The following is a 23,767-nucleotide window of genomic DNA, read 5'->3' as shown; positions in this document are numbered from 1 at the left end:
ACGACCCATCTACGGCAAGTCCCGAGGGGAAAAATACATAACATACACACATACAACGAGCGCCAGAACATTATTGCCGGTATTATAGTGACAGACTTTGTTGGATTCTGTCACGTACTATCCAACAAAGTTTGTTATAATAATACAGATTTTGAGGACAGTTACACTGTATTGAGACAGTTGAGAAATAGTTATATTTTAGTTTTCAACAATAGTAGGCCTAAGTAGATCTTTGTTGAAGCTTTGCTCTTATATTTCTAATTTCTCAGTTTTGTCATAATTTTAGCAAATAATTTATTTTATATGTTTTGAGACTGTTAAAACTTTTTGATTTATTCTACTTAGCCCCCAAAAGGCTCGGGCCGGCTCTGCAACAAAGCTTTGTCTTTCGGTCAGTTTCTCTCCAAAAAAGCTTTAGAAAACATTATAGCATTCAGTCCCCAAGTTGTGATTGTGAACCATTAATAGCTCTAATAGCTCGATATGAACTGTGGTCGTTAGAAAACAACAGAATTATGATTCTTTAAATTATTTTCCAAGGAAAAATAATACCATTTGAGTTCAGAATAAAATGAGGACAAACAAATATTACATTGTTCCTTTTAGAGTAGGCCGCTACACTATTCTTTTAAACCAATATTTGTTGTCACAGACCGTGACAGTCACAGATTAAGCTCTGTTGCTGTTCTTTTGGATATGACCAGATTTGTTTAATGGTTGGCGACTTTGCTATAAACTGAAAAGGGAACAAAAGCTAGTTACTAGGACTCTTGGGTGCAGTGATGAGGTCTTGTGGGAACTAAAAATGTCTGATTAGCTTTATCAGCTAAACACAGACCATTACACACAACAGCAGCTCATTAAAACAATGTGCGAAGATTCAGACAATTGAAAAACCGTTTTTAGAAGGTTATTCAGATTTCCTTCACGACTCCAATTCCTCTCAACATTGAACCAATGACGTATAGAAAGTTTTATGACCTCTGTGATTTCTCTGAGGATATTCACTTTTAAAATGAGGAAGTGATTTAAAACATACATTTTATAAGCCTGATGTTTGCTACTATAGTTAGACAGGGGTGCAGATGAGCTGAAAAATATTCCAGTTAGTGGGTGTTATTGGACTAGCCTATTTGTTATTTTACAAAAGATGATGTTAGCTTCTTTTGTTTTCTTACACATTTCAATGAATCTAGAAAGTTTTACTTGAATTATGTTTCAATGGACTCCTTTTGAAAGACAATTACCGGTAATATATCTGTGGCTTTTCTTGGTGACATATGACTTTCCAAAGCAGCTCAACAGATGGCTACAATGCAAAAACAAGCACACATAATGGAGTGTTGAGAAAGAGAGAATAATAAAACTGTGTGAAAAAGAGGTGGGTGTTCGTCCAACTCAAGCAACCGTACCATTTATACAGATTTGACGTTTTTTTTCTGCCCCATAATCATCCTGTCACTTTCCTGTTAAATGCAGCTTTGTTCAGGATGATCAATTAAACAGTACAGAGAAGTTTGAACCCAGATCTTCTCCATTATCTACAGCGGACCTGAATCAGATTAGTAGGCAAAGTGTTCTGGCACATGTAAAAAAAAAAAAAAGCACAAGAGAAAGAGCGACCAAGTTAGTTTCTTTTTTAAAACTATGATTTTAATATTCCGCTATTGCTTCTCATTACAGAGTTTAGTCCAGCATTTTCAGTCAGTAACACACTCTTTTGCTTAATTTCACACAAATCCTGTTCTAAAGATTCAAAGCAGACAAAAGAAATTATTGACAGGGTTAATGTAAAGAAATCATCAAATGTTAGTACAATCGGCAAGAAAAGATTAATCAAATTATATAACTAGAGATAGTTAATAGCTTACAATTTACATGAGAAGGCACAGAGGCAAAGCAACAATGACAAACCAAACACCCCAGCAAATAGCTGGAACCAAATAATATTGTTCATCGAATGGGGTTTTCCATTTCCACCACCTATGGAATTTATATCATCATGGAAAAAAAATATGTCTCTCATATCAATTTTTGTAATAAGGCATACTGTTCATATCTGGAAATGTGATTTAATGTTATTTCTCACATACAAAATATGATAGAAAAATACATTATAAAATGTTACAATGGTTATAAATAGGACTGTATATTTTCCAATGCAGGGAGCTGCTTGGGTTTGCAACCAAAAAAAAAAGAAAAAGAAAAGACAATAATAATAAGCTTGAATGGCGAGTTGCAGTTCATTGGCATATACAATACACAAATACTCACTCACACAAACATCAGTAAACATGCTCACACATGTCAACATGGTCTATAGTAATACTGCATGGAAGGCAAACACTAAACCAAAAAACACACAAAAAACTCCAGTTCCTGGTCGTAAAAACAAATTCCATCCGTTAAATATATTTGCAGGATTTTTCCTTTACCAATATCCAGATTAATAGTAATATAAAAAAAATGACATGCAACATGATTACAAATGCAAACATCTAAAAAGTATTGCATTTGCTCTGCATAAATAAAACCAATATTATTTTTTTTTAAAAAGGAGATGCATCTTCTCAAAATCCAGTTATGATAACCAAAAAAACAAAATGTAATCATAATTTGTTAATAGGCTTTTAGTTTCTGAAATGGTACTGGAAGACCAACTGAAGGACATTTATTCGGCCGTTTTAATAAAACTGAAAATCATTTGCATAGGAAGGAAATGTGACATGTCTGCACACAACTTCTCGAACATTTAAATTCTTCAAAACGAATAAAATGACTAATTAACCCCAAACCATTATCTATTTCAACCTGCTGAATTAAAAACTGCTCCTTGAGATATAAGCTGAGTGAAAAGTAATAGTTTCATATCGATGTGCTTCATTGCTGTATAACAGATGTAGTGATGCTCTATAAACATACACATATATTTTCACAAACAATCAGATTGTGAGCGTAAAGATCTCAAGAAGTACCAAATGTAGTGTGACAGGGTAAAATTCTATTAACCATTATTCGTAAAGATATTAAACGCACATATAACACTAGTTTTTGAGTGTAACGCCTGCAACATTGTTCAGTACACCTCTTGTTTTCATGATCACCGATAAAGAGGAATTGAACAGAAATACCTGATATGTTGGCATATAACACATTGATGGACATTCATACTTGTTGATAATTGATGATAGTGTAAAATAAGGCACTTGTTTGTTTGTTTTTATTTAAAAAAGACACCGTTTTGGTCTCTAAATATGTCATAAGGAAATAAGCATTGTTTGTTCATCACATTTTGACAATACTGTTTTTTTTTTTAATATAAAAAAGGATCACCTGTGAAAAATATATATAATCATTTCCTGTGCAGCACCCTCGTATCAAAAAGATATTAATTGATGTTGTGTTTGTACACTTCCTCATCTGACTGAATGCTTTTCGACAGCTCTCTGAAGAAAACGCTGGTAGGCAAGCATGGCTTTTACATCCCTTACGGACATTTGGACCTCTAAGACAGTTTTAAAGTAAACTGCAGGGTTTAACTCTTCAGGATGGTATGAGAACTGCAGTTAAACAATATGCTCAATGATTCATTTTTTAGAATCAAATAAAGATGTGTGTTTATTTAGTGTGTGAGTGTGAAAGGCTAACATTAGGATTTTAGGTGTCGCCCAGACAGTGTTATTGCTTTATGCCACTTCAGTGCAGGCTGGGAAGCCCAGGTCACCTGACCAAGGAGGTCCTCAGTTTGAGAAGGGAAGTGATTCGGTTCTGCGGGTGGTGCCGTGGGGGCCATCACGGCTTCTCGGCTGTGTTAAGCGAATTAAAGCTGCTTCTGGGCTCACCAGCAGGCTGCCAAAACATAGAAGCGAAGGACGAGAGCCAGAGAACTGGTCAGCAGGCAGGCAATGGTCAGGTCATCATTGGGTGAAGAGTTCAGAGGGTCATTGGTTAGTTGCCGGTGGCGGCTGGGTTGTTAGAGAAAAAAAAATGGACAGACAGAGGGGAAACGAAAAAAAAAAGGACATAAAAAGGACACAAAAGAAAAAAGATAGAGAAGGAGATTAGTTTCAGCTAGTGACGGTTGGATGACAATATGACATTACTAATTACTAAGAGAAAACTGCTCAAAGTCTACATTAACACGGCAAAATCATGAAAGCCTCATGATTTAACTCCAGAACCCATCCCTCGGGTGAAAATGGTTAAAGAAGCAAAAAGGCAAATCAATTACAGTCATTACGAATTAAACTAACAGCACTTAATAGTTAGTAGCAGTCAACAGAGTTTGGGTGTTGGGAAAAACCGATATCAATCCCGGATTAAGAGATGCAAGGATCCTCTGACTGCTATTAAGCATTAGAGTGCTGCTTCAATACAAAAGCCACAAAGCTGCTAGTGATAATGATATGGATTCATGAGTAGTTACAAAGATGTGACGAGAGAAGTAAAATCAGAGAGTGACAGGCTAATCAAAAGATTTCTAGACAGCACAAAAAGTTTGTGTTTTTTTAACTCAAAGTTTATTGCCTTTAAAATTGGACTATTTACAAAAAAAAAATATACAGAATGCTAATCAAACAGAATGATACTAAAGCACATTGGCTGAAATTTAGGGGCTAAAACAACACTACAAACACAATGAACACAGTCTACTTGTTTCGCAAGCTGAGCCTAAAACCTTATAAGACAGTATCAAGACTGTCACAGGTATGACATCCTAAAAATGAAATGTACCCCTTATGGAAAAATAACATGGCATTGTTCTCTAAGCTTACATGTTTATAAATTCCCTATTCATTTACAAATACAATAGAATTTCATAAATGTTCTTGCTTTATAGTTCAACATATTGCTTTCATAAACTCATCTTTAAAAGATCACACACGATAACCGGTTTTCCATACATTTGACAAAATTCAAAAAGAAGCTTACTGCAAAACAACAAAGAAACAAACAAACCAAAAATGGAATATTTCGTCAGTTCATCTGTTGTTCTTGTGCTAACAGGCAGGCACGGTGTGTAACCGTCCCGCTTTGATAAACAACCTAACATCTCATGAGGTTTTTTGCGTTTTTTTCTTGTTTCACTTTGCTCTGTCCGAGTAGCGCAGACTAGGAGCTGGTGATTTTAAACTCTTCAGTGCAAAATACTTGTGCCATATTTTTATGATGAGGAATTTCTTGAATGGAGAGTTTAAGGAATCATAAGCACCTTTATAATGCACAGAGCAACTACTTTCAAAACGTAGTGCATATGATGACTTCCACTCTCAAACAAGTCTTAACCTCCATAACTGTCTAGTCTATCTCATGTGACACTGTCCAAGCCAAGTGCTAGGAATATTTCATCCAAGGAAATCTTTTACAAATGATCAGATCTTTCTGTGGCTGTGGGCAGTAAGACAGACAAGGTAGATTTGACTTTTTGTGCAATTTCACAATTGTTATGCATTAAACTGGTCAGTTGTATTGGTCTATTAAATTATGACATGTTAAAGTCTTATGGGAGTGAAATTCACTTATATTGATCAGTAGATTCTCACATTTAAAGTTTTTTTCAGGAGTCATAGTTATTATATGTACAGTTTTGGCACATCCACATGTTTGCAATATGAGTTGTTTCATTACAGCAATCTTTAAAAGCTGGTGCTGTAATTCCCTTAGATCCAGTTTATTCCATATTACGGCATTTGAAAGATTTTACATCACGAATATGCTCAGTGACCCGGGCCAGAAATGATTACTTTTAACTAGGGCTGTCAAACGATTAATCGCGATTAATTGCATACAAAATAAAAGTTTGTGTTTACATAATTTATGTGGGTGCACTGTGTATAATTATATATATATATATATATATATATATATATATATATATATAAGTAAACACATGCTTGTATATATTTAAGAAATATTTTTCATGTATATACTGTATATATATATATATATATATATATATATATACTTTATATAAATATAAATATTTTTATATAAATATTTTTTTCTTAAATATACATGCATGTGTGTGTATTTATATATGTATATATATACAAAATAATTATACACAGTGCACCCACATATATTATGCAAACAAAAACTTTAATTTTGGAATGCGATGAATCGCAATTAATCGTTTGACAGCCCTACTTTTAACTTAAAATACAATTATCAACTGATCTGAACATAAAAAACTGCACTAAAATGTATAAATAAAATATGTAAGTTGAGGAAAGATTCTTAAGACGAAAAAAGGCATCTTTACAGAAGAAATACTGCGATGAGATACTGAAATAATATTCAGTAGTTTGAAGTTTCTCAATTAATATGATAAAGTATACATCTGTATCATAAATTGGGGAAAATTCTAATTGCACCTATCTTTTAAACATTATTTATACTTGTCTGGCCAGGTTGAAACATGATAAATAAGATTATGTTTCATTATGTGAGACTTCTTAGATCTTCCTCCAAAACCTAAATCTTGTAAAGTTGTTCCATTATTCAGAAAAACTCTTTGTAAGCTGCCAAAAAAGGATCTGGATTGGAAAGTAGAATTAAATGGGACACTGTATTCAAGAGGCATAAAATGATCTTCAAATACACTAAAACTATGAAAGAATATTAAAGGAATGACAAATGAAGAATAAACCGAAGCAAACAAACAGGTGAGCTCCATTACCCTTCATTGACTATGAGCCTGAAGGCCATCACAACGTCATCAGTGTAAGGAGTGCAGTGGACAGTCAGTTTTGCTCCATGTAGGTTCTGTGAACCCAAAGTGGTTCTAACAGTATCACACTAGTTTTTCATCTACATACGTCCACAACTAAACTTCAGGTCATGTTTGTCTCAATATGCAATGCATGTAAGTGCTGAAGTTATCAGATCATACCAATAGTCTGTTCCAAAGCCTGGTGAGCTGCCTTGTTATGAGCAAAGTAATATATTGACTTTAAGGACATTCGCAATGTGAGGACAAAAGATAGCCTCGTTTTGACTCATTTTAGCATAAGGCGGAATGGTATGTATCCTTCACGGAAAAGGCAATCCCAGAATGCATTGTGTCGTTGCAGTAAATCACCTAATACTGTGTTACGCGAACTGTTCCTATCGCAACACCGATGATAAAATGTGCAGTCCATTTGTATTCTTTTGAGAATTAACAACTTTAAAACGCTATGGAGAAAGTCAAACATGATCTAAAACTGCTACATAAACTAAAAAGACAGGAGAAAACAGTCAAGTTGCATAAATTATAAAGTTTTTTAAACTACTCATGACCACCCATACTAGAATTTATCACCATTTTTTGGGGGGGTTTCCTATTTGTAGATGAATAAAAACAGAAAAAAAGTCAACATTTAGGAGCCATCAGTGGTCTCGCATGTAATTCTAGTCTTATCGTAACAAATGCTATAGTTAAACAATTACAAAAAATCTATATGATACATTTCATTAGGGCAAGTACAAGTTTAAAGTATGGACGTTCTTGAGTTACTGACCAAACAAGCAGTTTTCCCCATGTAAAATGTGTTCTGTTCTAATGACGACGGACAGGAAAAACCTGGCCTTCAGATATTCCAAGAGAAGACATAGCTGTAATCATTATGAGCCTGATGAACTGTTAAGGAATGGGAAATAAATCATTTCAATATAAGAAAATGGAAAGTTAATTTGACTTCCCATGGCATTTTAAAGTAGAAAATTCTGTCAAACTGATAACGTTCCAGATGCTTAAATATAAAAACACATCCTATGTAAACAAGTAATTGTTAACTATAGTCTATTTCTTTATTGCAGTTACGTTATCAACCAAATTTGCATGTGTGGATTATAGGGAAGATACTACAAAAGACAATTTTGCTAAATTAAATAAATAAATATCATAAGGGAGCATTCTCTGAGAACCCACTAAAACAGTTCACACGTCAACACCCCCAATGTTCAAATCAAAACAACACCCTTTGTACTGTTAGCTTAGCAACATGCTAACTGCAAACTATTGGAATCAATTGCAAGTCGAGTCTCTTGTGTAGAATGCAATTTATGTTACGTGTTGCTTAAGCAGAGTGTTCCAAATACATTAACAGTGTTCCGTGGTTGTTAGGATGCTCTTTTTGAAGGTAGCTCACTAGAGTTTGGAACAGAGCTGAAATCTCTGAGTTTGGAATGTTTTGACCCCTTGTAAATCAGTTAGAATATTTTTGTTTGTTCAAGTATTCTATTTTTAACCTTTGCTTCAGTGACCCCAAGAACATGCTCAACATATAATAAAAGTAAGATGATAACACCTTCAGTTTCAATGCATTTCTAGTCTGGCAGGTTTAGGTAGTAAACAAACCCTGCACAGCATGACTGGCATGTACTATACCCGACAACAGCAACATTGAAATCTCAAATGATGCTTTTGTTTGGCAGGTTAGAAGTTGCTAAAACAGTTCATCTCTTTGTATTGAGTGAGATGCAATGAAAAAGAGTGTAATCAGCATACCGAAGAAGAAAAAGTACACACACACACACACACACACAGAGCACAGTTTGAACACTGGAGCTAAACTAACCTCGTTCTGCGGTCACTACCCTTTGGTAAGGATGGACGCGCATATCCTGCCTTCGTACTTTAGTAGTCACTGCACCTGCTCAGAGCGCAACATTGCCAACAAAACAAGAATTAACAGATTATTCATCAAAATACATTAAAACGACATTTCACACAAAATTGTTTCACAAAATTGAGTCCAAATTACAAGGCACAAGTGACCTTTTCTCCATTGTGAAATCACATCATATGTTGTTCCCCTTCTCAATGTCCATAAGTATTTCCATAAAAACACAAATGCTGCTTAATGCTCTGACTAATTTAAACTATAGAGCCCTTGTATTCCTCTCACTACACAAGACCCTTCAGATATAATGAATTCACTACAGGCTTTCATGGAGAATGTTTTACACAAGCACGTTATATTAGCAATAATACTGATCACTCTCTAAATATCTAAGATACAGTTGCAGGAGAAATTTTTTTAAGTGATGCATATATTACAAGCTAAACAAATATAGATTACTTTCAAACAGAGGAATGTAATAAGGCTTAATTATCAGTATTTATCTGAAAATATCAATTGTTTAATCTATGAATAAGTCAACAAAACAGTTATGACCAGTGTAAACATGAGTAGTAATGATCTTTAGTCTTTTGTTTCTTATAAAAATCAGTTTCTTCGTTTGCTCTTTTGTTCCAAGGCAGCTGTAAAGCAAAGCATTTTTAACACTCGTATGGGCTGAAGACTGTGTAAAACCCCTGAGCATTACTAGCCTTTTGTCGGGAAAGCCATACCTACAAGGACAAGACAGAACGCTGGAGTTAGTCTACTGGATCTCTGAGCAAATGAGGACAAACTGTGTACACCAAACAGGGTTGGACATACAGAATATAATATGTAAAATAAAATATATATATATATATATATATATATATATATATTCTATATATATATATATATATATATATATACTTAAATATAAAATGTTATGTATTTTTTATATAAAATAAAATTATATATTAACATAAAATGTATTATTATTGGTAATTCTTTACAAGTACAGAGATACAAAGCAATAATATAATTTGCAAACTACTAATTTATAGTTTATTTACCCAGGGTAATACATTAATAGACTATATACAAATAGTGAGTTCTTCATTCATTGTCACTGTCATAGAAAAAGTGTTATTGATTAATTAGCTCATACGTAAAGAGTTAGATAATGCTATGTTAACAACTTATAATCCATGAATATTACATCATGGGAAATCGGAAAATGTAATTAAGTGCTTTTATCCAGCCATTATTAGACATTAATTACATTAATACTAAGAGTTCCTTAAAATGTTTCAAAGTATTATATAAAGTGTTACCTTATTATTAATATAAACCAATGAAACAGAATAACCGTTGACAAATACCATGCATTTTGTGTATATCATACCAGTCATAACTCCAAAACATGGTAATTGCATCATCTGTATAAAGACAAATGATCAAATCTCTTACCTAAAACACCACTGGAGTCAATAGGATATTCAAGAATGGAGGCTGGGGCTAGGGTGTAGGGGTAATCGTAGGGTGCATAGATGATGCCTGACTCGGGGGTCTGGGGTAAGAGGTGGTGCGGCGTGCCCGTGGGCATGAGGGCAGAGGTCTGGATCTGTCGGATGAGGGGCATGAGGGTGGGTGCGTTGGGTGCAGGGTTACGCAGAGCCCCAGTGGGCATCCCCGGGGAGGGGCCGGTGATAATGCGGGGAGCTTGTGCTGAGGCGGCCAGGGAGAAGGCTAAGGCTGCTAAACAGAACGAGATGCACAAGAGCAAATACACAAAGAGGTGAGGGGAAAAGAAACTCAGGTGCTAATCAATCTACCTTGTTTCACATTTCAAAAAGCAAACTTATGCAAATATATTCACACAACAAGTTTGCGTATTCATTCATCCACATGGCAACAAAAAATTAGAGATGGGCAACTTTGGTCCTGGAGGGCCACTGTCCTGCAGAATTTAGCTCCAACCCTGATAAAAAAACTCGCATGCCTGCTTTCTAGCATTCCTGAAGATATAACCTATTCAGAGGCTGCATCTTTCGAAGGCTGATTGGGTCACGGTGGCACGACAAAGGCGGTCCCAATTCGAAGGCTCCTTCAAATGTGTCCTTTGTTTCCCGTGCAATGAAGGATAAAACAGATGGATCTTTGTCGGCCTTGCCTACTCTAGAATTGATTGTGCGCCAGGATTTTGCGGATTTTTTTTAACCCTGTTTTGTTTTTCAGACAATTTAAAATAACTCGAAATGGGACACAGCTATTGATTAGCTTGTTCAGGTGTGTTTGATTAGGGTTGGAACAGGACAGTGGTCCTCCAGGACCGAAGCTGCTCATCCCTGGTTTAGGTTATTATTATTTAAGTCAATATTCAAACATTCTTTTTAAATCAAGTTCACAAAACCCCAAAATAGATCTAAAACTGAAATGATGTACAGTGTAAGATGTACACTAAGTGGCTCGAGTTGAATTAATTACAAGAAAAGAGTGATTTTTAACAAAACTCTAATCATAATGTTTAAGGAATATCAATATGGTGCTCCAATATCTTGCAAGCACTGTAAACAAAGATAAAGAACCCAATAGAGGTGAGTTGTATTGCAAAAAAGTAAAACTCTGAAAGGAAATGAGTTTAATATAGAGGGGAAGAGAATCTGGACAGATAAACAGGTTGATGTTTGATGATGTCATTCTTACGCGACTTGATATTGGCGTCTCTGTATGTGCCGTTGAGAATGGCCAGCTCCATCAGCTGCATTTTTTTCAAGCTGTCTTCACCTTCAGCCTGCACATACACACGAAAAAAGTTGTTTAGAATTATTTTATATTGTTTAACTTACTTTAAAAAGCTGGATTCTACATGACTTGTCTACTAGAATGTTTGAGAGGTAGGCAGAGAAGCAGGCAGTGAAGTGGCGTGGGTAAGCTAACGTTTCACACTTGCCAACAGCTAGCGGATGATTTACTCTGCCACTGTTAAAACAAGCCAGCCCCAAAGAGCAAGAGGTTAAAAAAACAGATAGCATTACTCTCAGCAGCGAATGCTGCGATCCACGCCTCTGTGCATGCCCGTTTTCCATCGGCTCATCCTACAAGCCGTTTCCCCCTCTGCATAGTTTACTTCCCCTGAAGTGGACACTTTTTAGTCGATTAATGATGGAGTGGTTCATATATAAACCACTGGTTCTCAATCAGAGGGCCTCGGCAAACTTCCAAAGGGTTTGGGGGCCACAAGATGACTTACAATTATTAAAATAAGACAAAAGTATTTAAATAATTACAAACTACAATTTCTTGTTTTGGTTTACCCGCTTAAGTTTTTTTTTTTTTTTTTTGAAGAACCAGGATTCCCAGAGTCTTAAACTTGTATAGCCTAATTTTAAATAATGTGTTTATAGACCTGGAAAAGTCATGTAAATTAATAAAATCTTACATAAATAAATAAATTTTATATATATATAATTTTTAGTTATGAGGCCTTCAAATATTGTGGACAATATTCTATTGTCTACACTTGTTTTCCACCTAATTATTTATCTGTGCATGACATGTATAACAGCCATAAATGCACTGATCTATTGATCTATTGACAGTAACTGTATACAAATTCAAGCCTAAATAAGTGAAAAGATCAGCAACTAACTTTTCGTCAAGCTCTCAGATAGTAAAGTCTGTGTTCAGAGCAGGTCAGGGAGGGGCATGGCAGACAGTCCACAGAATAATATGAACTATGTCAGCAACCAGAGAAGCGAAAGAAAAGCGGAGCTTTTCAAAGTGGGATCAGTGTGAGAATGTGTGTGTGTGTGTGTGTGTGTGTACCACACTTCTCTCTGCTTGCTTTGCTGAGATCTGCCAGCCAACTGACCGAAGCTAGTGAATATCAACCACTATTCCGACTGTATGTTAGTGAAAATAAATTATATAGATAATACATAATACATAGAATTATAATTTTACAAAAATTGCTGAACAATTTCAATTATTCTTGAGAAATTAACTTCTCTCTCGCTTTTAGCTAAAATGGTGGAAGAGCACAAGTCAACCGAGCTAATTTCTCAAAAATGGTTGAAACACACACAAGTAGGCCTACCGTCCCACTTTACTTAACATACACATACATTGTAAGAATAAAACTAAACACAAGATAAACAATGTATATCCCCCATTCATACTATAGTTTTTCATTATACAATGGTTGGTTTGAGCCACCACAATCATCAAAAATATAGGAAATAGCAGAAAGTAAAATAAAGTGGTATTTCAGTTTAAGACTACAGAAACTACAGTTACTATGGTAAATACACAATATTAGCACAAACTGTTAATGTATGGTCACTGATACATATATTTAGGTTCTAAAAAATATATACATACTGGATGCAAAGCTTTAGTTTAGTCACCATTCAATTCAAGAAAGAAATGAATGGTATGAATTTGCTTAGAGAGTGATTTGTTGCTATGGGGATTCTTTTATATCTTGGTATATAATTGCAGAGACTCATTTTTCTCCCAAGTGAGACAGAAAGACTAGAGATTCTAGTCTCTGAGAGGAAGAGATGCCTTCCATATGTTTTGGGCCTTGAGCTAGAAAACAAACACCACAGTAACTTTTATCTACACTGGCAGTGAAACATTCGACATTTTTGAAATATGAAAATGGTGAAGAAATGCATGACACTGACTTGCCTAAAACCAAAACAGATCAAATTGAATTTAAAATAAATAAATCAAAACATTATCTTTTAACACTACTTAATTACAAAAACCAACTACAAATTTCTCACAGCTTTAAATGAGTATCCAGTGCCAATAAGAAAAAAAAAGCTGAACACTTCCCCTGGATGGTTTGATGAAGACAAACACAAACGCAGTGGGTTTACCTTTAAAACGAGAGCACCCTGGAGTAAACAGTGCTAAACTTTATAAAGAGCTTATTCTTCATTCAGGATTCCATTGCAGGGAAAGGGCACAACTGTCAATCAAGGATCAGTGCATCCCCAAGAGCGTTTCCATAGTAGCACCACAGGGAGTCCAGAAACCCTCTCTCTTTGACAGCAGAGGAGGGATTACAATCCACAATTACACAATATTCCTGAATTCTAATCTCTAATTCTATTCCGTCTTCTACATTAAATAGCTGCTTTTCACAAGAAATACCACAGACTCAAGACATGCTTTTTCTGTATTGCTCTCTAAAGTTAACAAAATAACATTTGCAAAAGTACTATTTCATTACTATTTAAATACTATTATAGTATTTATTCATATTTGAATGAGCCTTCTTCTGTTTTAATCATTGTTTAAACGATCTGTTCAAAATCATTTTTGAGTGAAATGGAACAATAACTGAGAAAAAAAAACTATTCAGCCCATTTTACAGGTATTGAACAAGAATAATATCAGTCATTGACTGAAAAAAAGTTACATTTTGTTACGCGACAAAGCAAAATCGTTTCAGACGACATGGAAATGGTAATGAAGCAAACATGACCAATTCTGATTTCACGATTAAAATTGTCTCTGATGCAATAATATTGCTATATTTCAATGTCTGACCTCATAGCTATTTCATGAATGGAAAAAAAAAAACTTGTGAAAAACACGACAGAAAAAGAACATTTCTCTCAAATCTCACTAGGCCTCTAATGGCACTTTTTCCTAACCTGCTGTCACTTCCTTTAGACCCAAAGGTTAATTGGCATTCAGCTCTGCGTCCCAGGGCAATGCTGAGACTTCTGTTGGTCCCCTGTGGGGATCTTTTGAGTCTTGACCCTTCAGTCCTGAGCTCCTCATTAATTTATAAGCAAAGGTAATTAAGCCTATTAAAAACTGCACACGGTGCTCACCTTTGTGAGTCATGTGTGCTCAATGTCTCCAAATTTATTCTCATGGAGGAAAGCAACTCCTCTGTTTCTGCTCCCTGCTCACATTTACCTGTCTGAGGATGGAGAGACACTAGCCGTGAAACAGAAAACCTGCTGAGCGCAGCTCTTTCGATTATGAGTGTTCTCCTCAGAGTAAATATATTTAGCAGTGCCCAAGTCTTGTTTGCAAATCAATGTGATTTTTCCACTCAAAACATTTTTTTAAACCTCTTCTCAATAAATTCACACAAGGTCAGGAGATCAAAGGGACAAAATACTCACCGCAGGGACTAGCAGCTTCTTGACCTCCTCGACGGCTCTCTTGAGTTTGATCTCAGCACGGTTCTGAGAGTCTTCCACAGTGATGAGGACATGCAGGTCTTCGTTCAGGTGTTCCCAGTTGGGCTTTCCTCTGTTTTGCTCTTCCTGTTCAAATGAAACAGAAGAACCGTTTGAGAACAAAGCTGAATTAAGATTTTTTTTTTTTAATTCCCGAATTTGAATTGATATGTCAAACAGAACACAGAATTGCAATTCGAATTTGAATGCAAGCAAAATTTAAATCTGTAACTAACTGACACATAGACATATGGTTTCAAACTCATGAATTGCAAGGGAGAAAATTCTTCAGACAGACAGACAAGAGGTTTCAAACTTGTGAATAGCAAGGGAGGATTTTAAAATAACAAAAAGGCTAAAAAATAAGTCAGGAAATGATAGTGAGAAAAGGGGTGGGGTGAGATTGGCAAATGACTTGATTCGCCCACATAAGAGCAACTGGAAGACGTGTCGGAGAACGTGCACAACCGGCCAGGCCACATTTCCAAAAAGACATTTTTCGAAAGTATTTGCCAGGGGCGTTTGTAAGACTTTGGATCAATTGCCTATGAGTGCACAGACCGCTTCCTGTGAATACGCAGTGCCACAGTTTCTAAGGAAACTTTTCCAGACTCTTATTCCAACTGTACAGCTAAACATGGAAATAACCTAAAACATCAACAGACACTTTGCAACAGTTAGTGACTGTCGGTTTATCGCAGGATTCAGACCGCCAACAGCAGTGACAATCCTGTTGCCATAGAAATGGGGCGTTGAGCCTTATTGAATGCATTGTCTCCAGCAGGGTTTTTCATCACAGCGGGGCTTATGTTTACGACTCCGCTCAGGCCTACAGAACAATCCATTACTGTGAACTCGCTCGCTGCCTTCTGAGATTCCCACTTCAAGCAATCACAGACATCACCATGGCCTCAAGGGAAAAGTTTGAATGAGAGTAACAAAGACGTAGACGGCCCAGCCTTATCCTTGACCGGGTGACGCCAGCCTCAGATCCCAGTTGGTGGCGTTGTATTTGCTAATGAGTGGCTGCCACCTCCTTAAAATATAGAGTAATTAGATGATCAAATATGTGCATCCGATAAGGCTGCAATCTTGAGCACAGCTGGTTATGTGCTAAAAATAACTGTAATTTTGACTCTGAAAAAGTCTAAGCAGCAGCACAATGCATAGACATCTTCTTCTGTCCTACTTTTGGTGGCTGGGCAGTTTTGTGCATAACAGTGTAAAAAAGTTAATAAAAGTTAATAACAGCTATAGATAGATCAACAGTGAACATAAAAGACCAATCCATCACAAGCTGTAATTACAGAAAGTTCACATCAACATGATTTTAGCAAGCTTTCATAGGATTGAGAACCTAATGGTGCATTTGGTCTGTTCAAACTTAGAATCTTTATTTTGTTTTTGCATGATTCGAATTACAGCGTACAGCCTAAACAGGCTATTCAGTCATGTCATGTGAAATTATAAACATAGCAGATTGCTATAGAGCATCATTGTCCCGCTCACAGCCGGTGCCGGAAGTAAAAATTCGATACAATTTCTCCATTGACATTTGAGATATAAGCCAAAAGCTTCAGTAAATCAAGGAAAAGGAGTTTCCCTGCACATTCACTGTATAAAATTCACTGGAGGAAAAAGTTCACGTGGCCGTCGTCAGATTTGGAAGTCACTCAAAAGGCTCTTTCACAGTGGCTTCAGTCGACTTAAAGGGATAGTTCAACCCAAAAATGAAAATTCTATCATCGTTTACTCAACCTCATGTTGTTCCAAACCTCTGTGTGTTTATTTGTTCTGCTGTACACAAAGGAAGATATTTGGAAGAATGTTTTATTCAAACAGATCTCATTCCCTATTGACTACCATAGTATGTATTTTTTCCTACTATGGAAGTCAATGGGGAATGAGATATGTTTGATTAAAACATTCTTCCAAATATCTTCCTTTGTGTTCAGCGGCACAAATAAACACATAGAGGTTTGGAACAACTTGAGGGTGAGTAAATGATGAAAGAATTTTCATTTTTGGGTGAACTATCCCTTTAAGTGAGGCGCGGTGGTTTATGGGAGGAATAGTTCCTTTGCTCGGAAATGAAAATATGTACACAGGCTTTTACCCTTGACTTTTTTTGGATTTTCTCTTCGTTTGTTTCACTCGAAATGATATGTTGTATGCTTATGAGTTCAGCCGTAGCTGATTATCCTCAGACATGCTCTAATACTCTTTAGATATGGATTTTACAAAATGTCAATGGGAGAAATGAATGGGAAATTTACTTCCGGCACCAACGCTCTCTCGGGCTGTTGGCGGGACTGTGATACTCTATAGCAGTGGTTCTCAATCCAAGTCCTGAGGACCTACAGCTCTGCACATTTTATACGTCTCCTTTATCTGACACACCCAGTTCAGGATTGGGAACCACTGCTCTATAGTAATAATTGACAAAAATATATATCTGCCATCATTTACTTCAAAATTAGTATATTCAAGTTGCTCTTTTCCATAAAATGAAGCCATAATGTTCCCCACATAAAGATAATCAAATGGCTTGAAGCGTAACACTACTTAAATTTTTTTTTTTTGCTTGTTTTGGAACCTGGCAGTTCCTGGTACCCATCCACTTAGTTAAATTGAAGGAAAGCTTAGCTTATACTTTTGTGTTCCACAAAAAAAAGAAAGTCAAACAGGTTTGGAATGACATGAAGGTGAGTAAATAACCAACAACATTTTAACATATGGATAAATTGCTTTAATTACAAACACCTTTCACAGCCAAAAAACCTAACCCTATTATTTGTTTATTCCAGGAAATGTGACAGTAAATCTAATTTGGAGAAAGAGAACAGATGCAGATGGCATCTCCATTTGACGCATGACTTGTTTGCCCCTGGCTGTAACTTTTCTTATTTTTCTCGCTTCCTTGATTGCCTTAATCTTTCACAAGATTTATGCACAGGTTTCGCTCTGCTGTCAGAGTAGCTTCTGTGTTACAGAAAATAAGTTTGAAGAACACTAGAGGGCTTGATGGTTTTACAATCTAACATTCATTTTAGCACAATACTCAAAAACTTCACAGATTTAATTTTGTCGTGCTATTATGACAACAGCTTTTTGCACTGCTGTCATAAAACAATTATGTCAAACTTGAGGAAACAGCTGAGGTTTAAACTTTCCATTTCAATTGTGTGTTCTGCACTTCCTAGATGTGCAACACAAGTCTGGCAAAGAATGCTGAGCCACCAGTCTGTTTTTCCGTCTTGACCCACAGAACGAAACAGCCTTTATAAGCATCTCTGGTGTGATAGACATAGGTTGTGCAATACAGTGAGAGAACGGCACTTTGCCAGAGGCATCTCAGCTTATTGTGTTCCATTAATTCCCCATCAATCTGAATCTCATCAATGCGTCTAACCCAATATTTTACTGTGTATGCTGTTAATGTTTTATGTGCATGCCTGTGTAGGAAGTAGAAGTTGCACTGTGGGGAATAAACACAGATGGTGTATCCTCAAAAATCTCAAACTGATGAAACAAGTGATTTCTATTATGTAAAAAGGAGACATTTTATGATCCATCTGTGGATCACTACTACAGGCTTGGTGTGTGGGAGTGGGAAACAGGCCTGAACTGAAAACGGTAGTTGCTAGTGTTTGTATACCACATTGAAATCAAACAGGATGACATCAAGCACTTTAGAAAAGCACCAATGCAATGCCATTAAAGCACAACAACATTTTGTAGCTGTGATGGCTAAGGCCACACTGAATGAACATTACATTTGAATGGTTCTAGTTTACTTTGTATTTAATTTTTTGTATGCAAAATTGATATTTTGTTTGTTCTGTTTCATTAAATAATATTTACCCAAACACTGGAACTAGAGGACCTACGTTGTGTGCGCATTAAACCTCAAAGAGCGACAAAGCCAATAACCATTATTTCTAAAGTGCAAGCTAATGAGTAAATGAAACCACAACCAAGATATGGGTTTGACATTTTAAGTTTGTTTGAATGTGTACTGTACATCTTAAACCGTGGTTCCGCCGGGAATCCATGACTGCAGCATGGAACAAAGGCTTGGAATTAAAAGGGCACAGCCTTTCCTGGTGTCTTTTATATATTCGGTTGGGAATTATGGGAAATGTAGTTTTTGGGACAATATGTGTTGGGGTCGTGTGTTAATTTGAATGCGTTTAAATTGTTTTGTGTGTTTTAAGTGTATTTAAGTGTGTTTTCATTATTGATTTATGGTAAATGTGACTTTTATGTTTATTTGAGTTTGTGAGACCCAGAACGCAGTAATGTGCTGATGTCCCATTATTAGTTAGTGTTTTGTTTTCTCTCTTTCTTATGCACAATATGTGGTCAGTACTTAAGTGTTGCAGTCAATTCAATGACACTTTGTTGACTCCCATGAATGTCTCCTGAAAATTTTATGGAAGAACCCTTACATTAGCATTATTTGTTGTTTTTTTTTATTTGTTCTTTTCTTGATTCTTGAGTTTAAAGAACTGGATATTTGCAACATGTCTATACTTCCTCTAACCTAAAAACTTGGACTAAATGGTGTAGGATGAGACACTGCAAGGAAGTGAAACTGTATCATTTGAGCTTGAAAAACATAGCATTCTCCTCTAATAGCACTCATTTTCATTTTAATGCGAGTCATTTTTCCTCTGTGTCAGGCAGCCTTGGAGGCAGATCGCCTGCCTCAGTTCTACAGTTAGGAAGGCCATGCAGACTCCGTCAGGAATTCCATTAAAATGGAATTGCCTGGATTTGTCTCCTCCCATTTGGTATCTATTAGTTATGCGCTGTCGCAAAGATAATATATGGTCTCCGTCACTATAAAACATGCAGTCAAAACACGGCTCACAAGCTCTTCCAAAGAAAAAAAGAAAGAAAGAAAGTTAAAATAAATTGCTGACAAATATCTAAGTACAATCAACTTGGATGTTTGAGTCTTTATAATATTTTAATCTTGTATAACTTACAAAAATGTAAAAATTAAATAATAAATAGTTAATTAATGTGAAAACATGTCATTACCTATTGATCATATATTTTATTACAGTGGAAAAAAAGAACAAAAATGTAAAAAGGGAAGAAAAAGACAAGAAATATTTTAAAAATAAAAAGGTATTGAAACAGTAAAAAGAAACAAAACAGAAAAAGTAAAATTACCTTCTTCTTGTCTCTCATGGAGCCTTTGCCTCGCACCATAATCTTACAGCCCGTCTCTGCCTCCAATTGTTTGGCCGTCAGGCCCCGGGGCCCCAGGATTCTTCCCACAAAATTAAACTGTGAAGAGACATAAAAAGGAGAATTCTTTCAGTGGAAAACATCTGCATTTTACACATCTGGTATGAGCATCCCAGTGCTGAAAAGCCGAAACGGATCTGTTTTGCAGTCTCGCCGTGACTGAATTCATTTTTCATTTTTAATCCGCATAGCTCTGATATTTTAGTCATTATAAAACTATTTAACTTTTAAAAACTTCCTAAAAAACCTCTAAAAACTAGAGAGGCAGAGGCAGCCAGAGTCACATCCTCAAGGTTACAAAACACGGACCATCATCCCCTCAGCTTAATGGTTCACCCATATGGAAGTTTTGGCAGAGCTCGACGTAAACTGCAGCATGGTAACATAATTGTATAATTTAATCAAAGGGACTTTTTAAACCCTAGCAGAATGTGAGGAATGCTTAATCCCCTTTTATTGAAAGGGGGACATCTAGAGACCAAATGGGGTTTTGGAATGTACCATTTGCCACGGGGAAGCCTTAACCGTTCGTGCTCCACCCTATTCCTGCACTGACACAAGTCACATGGAACAAATTTAACCTAACAGAGGGGTCAAAGAGTCATATAAACACAAATACCTAACATATTTAACAGCCAATATGACTTAGAAGGTACAGGACGTACGCAAAAGTGCTTGCTTGTTTGTTTTTTAGTCCCATCCAAGTTCATGTTCCAATTGATTTCTACTTCAAAAGTCAAACAAAACAACCCTGACATGTGGGACTATGAACAAGCAACAATGATTTTATATTCTTACGTTGACATAATATTTTCAAAAACCAAGTTAGTTTGAACCGTTTCCGCAATCAATCGAATACCGTAAACATTATAAATGATGTTTTTCGCCGTCTTCGTAGGGAAACCACCAGGCAAGCATACTAAATGATTGGTAAAGCTATGATTCGTGATTTATTGCGCTGCCCCTTTAACAGTCACGAGGCCAGAACATTGTGCTTTTTGGCATTTGTGGGCCATGGCAGTGCCGCTCTTTTAGCATTTAACCTTATCTGTCACAAGGGTTGAGTGATAAGCCAGGCAGCTGCATCTCTCTCAGGGTCACAATGCATTCTCTTCCTTTTAAAGCTCATGTCTTCACGGGCCGCTCACAGCTGCTGGGGGTCGTTGGCTCTCTGTGCTGTATATTTAGAGTTGAGCTCATCACACTACTGTGTGGATGGCACTGTCTGTCTGTCTGTGTCCTTGTGTTATTGTCATTTTTAGCCAATGTTTGTGCAACTGTTGACTTCGTGAACTTAGTTTTTGTCAGTCAAGATGTTTCTTGCTACCTTCCAGTCATTCTGATTGGTAAGCCGTGTAACAGTGAGATGAGTCACCGCTGGTCTACGTAACCGTAATTTCCAAAACAAAGAGACAACAGCCAATACACACACAAAAAAGACTATTCATTTCGAAGAGTTGGATAAAGGGTGGATATATTTTTGTTTAACAGCACAAAAATATGCTTTACCAATACCAACATTATAAGTGGACATTGGGGAAAAATAAAGAAAATATATTTTTTTGGGTAGACTATAGCTTTAAGAAAACAAAGTAAGTCAGAGAATCCGAACAAAAAGTAACCGGTGTCTTTTTTGTGTGATTTTTAACAAGTTCAAGGCTCTTAATGAACAACAATGGAGCATTGGAAAAACCTCATTACCAGTCGACAGCTAGAGAGAAAAGAGTGGGAAGCGGATGACAGACTGAGGCGACGGCCTGAGAATCATTCTGAATGGTCTTTACATAGAAACAGTGAGCGCATGCAGAATAGAAATCTAATCATCATTCCCCACCCCTCCCATCTCCTCATCAAAGTCCACATTTGTTTTCACACAGGCTATGCAGGCAGGGATAATGTTCTAGATCATTCTCTCCAGAAGGCGATGGAGGACAGAAAGGCCAGTGACCTGCATGTCTCTCACCCGCACTTGGCACTGATGGTGGTAACCCTGACAGGTTCCTGCGGGATTATCGGAATTCTGGTTCTATTACAGGGGAGCGAAGTCACTCTCAAAACAAGCCTGATGATTGATGGTCGCAAATAAGATAAGATTTGTTGGGCCCCAACTGATCTTTAAAAGACAACAGGCAACAAAGTGTAAGGTAGAGGCAAAGCAACTACAGCAACAAAAAGAACAGTATCTTATGTTAATCATGTACATTTATGAAGAGATTCAACCAGGCGCTCAGGTGAAGTATATCTGTGATAGGTGCTCTTAGGATAGGGAAAGGATCCAATGAAACAACATGCAGGTCCCAGGCACTCAATAAATGGATAAGGAGGAGAAGGCAAAGGTTAAAAAGCCTTTATTGAAAATGGCTTATTTCATTATAACTTTTAACTTTTTTTAACTTAACTTTTTTTTATAATGAAATTTAGCATTTCAATAAAGGCTTTTTAACCTTCGCCTTCTCCTCATTATCCATTTATTGAGTGCCTGGGACCTGCATGTTGTTTCATTGAATCATGTACATTTGTTTAAAACCTTGCAAACATTAGGTTTTCTGTGATGTGAACACTGGAAATGGAATTGAATGTTGATTTAAAGGGATAGTTCACCCAAAAATGAAAATTCTGTCAGTATTTACTCACCCTCATGTTGTTCCAACCCCGTAAGACCTTTGTTCATCTTCGAAACACAAATTAAGATATTTTTGATGAAATCTGAGAGCTGGATCACTCTTCCATACTAGTCCATAGGCTTCTTAGGGGATTGAAACTTGCCGGCCTCGAAAAGTTATTAAAGACATTGTTAAAATAGTCCAAGTGACTACAGTGGCTCAATCTTGACTCTATCAATCGACGAGAACACTACAAAAATAACGACTTTATTTCAACTATTCACATCCTACTCTATGCACCTCTAGTCAGTTAACATAGTGTGATAGCGTAGAGCAACGTCACACGTAGGCTCACTATTGGCCGAAGCTGGTCATGTGTGTGATAACGTATAATAACAGAATTTTACGTTATTAAACTAGTAACCTGGCTCCAGGCCTAGAGAGAAGTAAATGAATAGTTGAAATAAAGTCATTATTTTGGGGGGGTTTTGCGCACAAAAAGTGTTCTCATCTCTTGATAGAGTTAAGATTGAGCCACTGAAGTCACTTGGACTATTTTAACAATGTGTTTAATAACTTTGAGGCCGGGAAGTTTCAATCCCTCAAGAAGCCTATGGACTAGTATGCAGGACTGATCCAGCTCTCAGATTTAATCAAAAATATCTTAATTTGTGTTCTGAAGATGACCGAAAGTCTTACGGGGTTGGAACAACATGAGGGTGAGTAAATACTGACAGAATTTTCATTTTTGGGTGAACTATCCCTGAAGCCGACTCTAGCTGATTTACAGTTATGTTGAAATGTGAACATGAACCAGACCTATTGATGCTGGTGGTGTGCTACTCCAAATGACATTGTTGCTTTATGAATTTGTGACCTCAATAAGTCACTCAGCAATGGGAAATTCTGAGCAGGTTGTCAAAATGTATCACATTTTAATACACTAGACACCAGACATCAAATTGTAAGTTCCTGTGTTTTGTCATCCATCAGGCTAATCTATCCAAAAGCTTTTCTTTCTTCAAAATGTGTTTACTTGAAACAAGAACCGCACCACAATGAAATTTTACATTTTGTGAGATCCAATTTCTCTACATAACTTTTC

The 23,767-nt window shown here is 36.4% G+C and overlaps 1 protein-coding gene across 4 annotated transcripts in view; it reads right to left on the bottom strand.

The window, feature by feature from the left end:
• Positions 1-3,282: 3,282 nt before the first annotated feature.
• qki2 (QKI, KH domain containing, RNA binding 2) overlaps positions 3,283-23,767 on the bottom strand; it is a 36,093-nt gene continuing 15,608 nt past the window's right edge. Inside the window, exons 3-8 of one of the 4 annotated variants that reach the window (XM_039665181.2) lie at positions 19,982-20,098; positions 14,741-14,884; positions 11,292-11,379; positions 10,056-10,343; positions 8,562-8,636; positions 3,283-3,965 (exon numbers count right to left, since the gene is read on the bottom strand). In XM_039665181.2, the coding sequence (XP_039521115.1) occupies positions 3,949-3,965; positions 8,562-8,636; positions 10,056-10,343; positions 11,292-11,379; positions 14,741-14,884; positions 19,982-20,098 (729 nt within the window). In that variant the 3' untranslated portion in view covers positions 3,283-3,948. Of the gene's footprint in view, positions 3,966-8,561; positions 8,637-9,162; positions 9,338-10,055; positions 10,344-11,291; positions 11,380-14,740; positions 14,885-19,981; positions 20,099-23,767 lie in introns of those variants that run through there. The other 3 variants (XM_039665182.2, XM_039665183.2, XM_039665184.2) reach the window with 3 other exon arrangements.

This window comes from Pimephales promelas, chromosome 17, assembly GCF_988280905.1.
Source record: "Pimephales promelas chromosome 17, fPimPro1.hap1.1, whole genome shotgun sequence".
Lineage (NCBI taxonomy): Eukaryota > Metazoa > Chordata > Actinopteri > Cypriniformes > Leuciscidae > Pimephales > Pimephales promelas.
The sequence above is the reverse complement of the archived record's forward strand: the minus strand, read 5'-3'. Positions and strand labels throughout refer to the sequence as shown.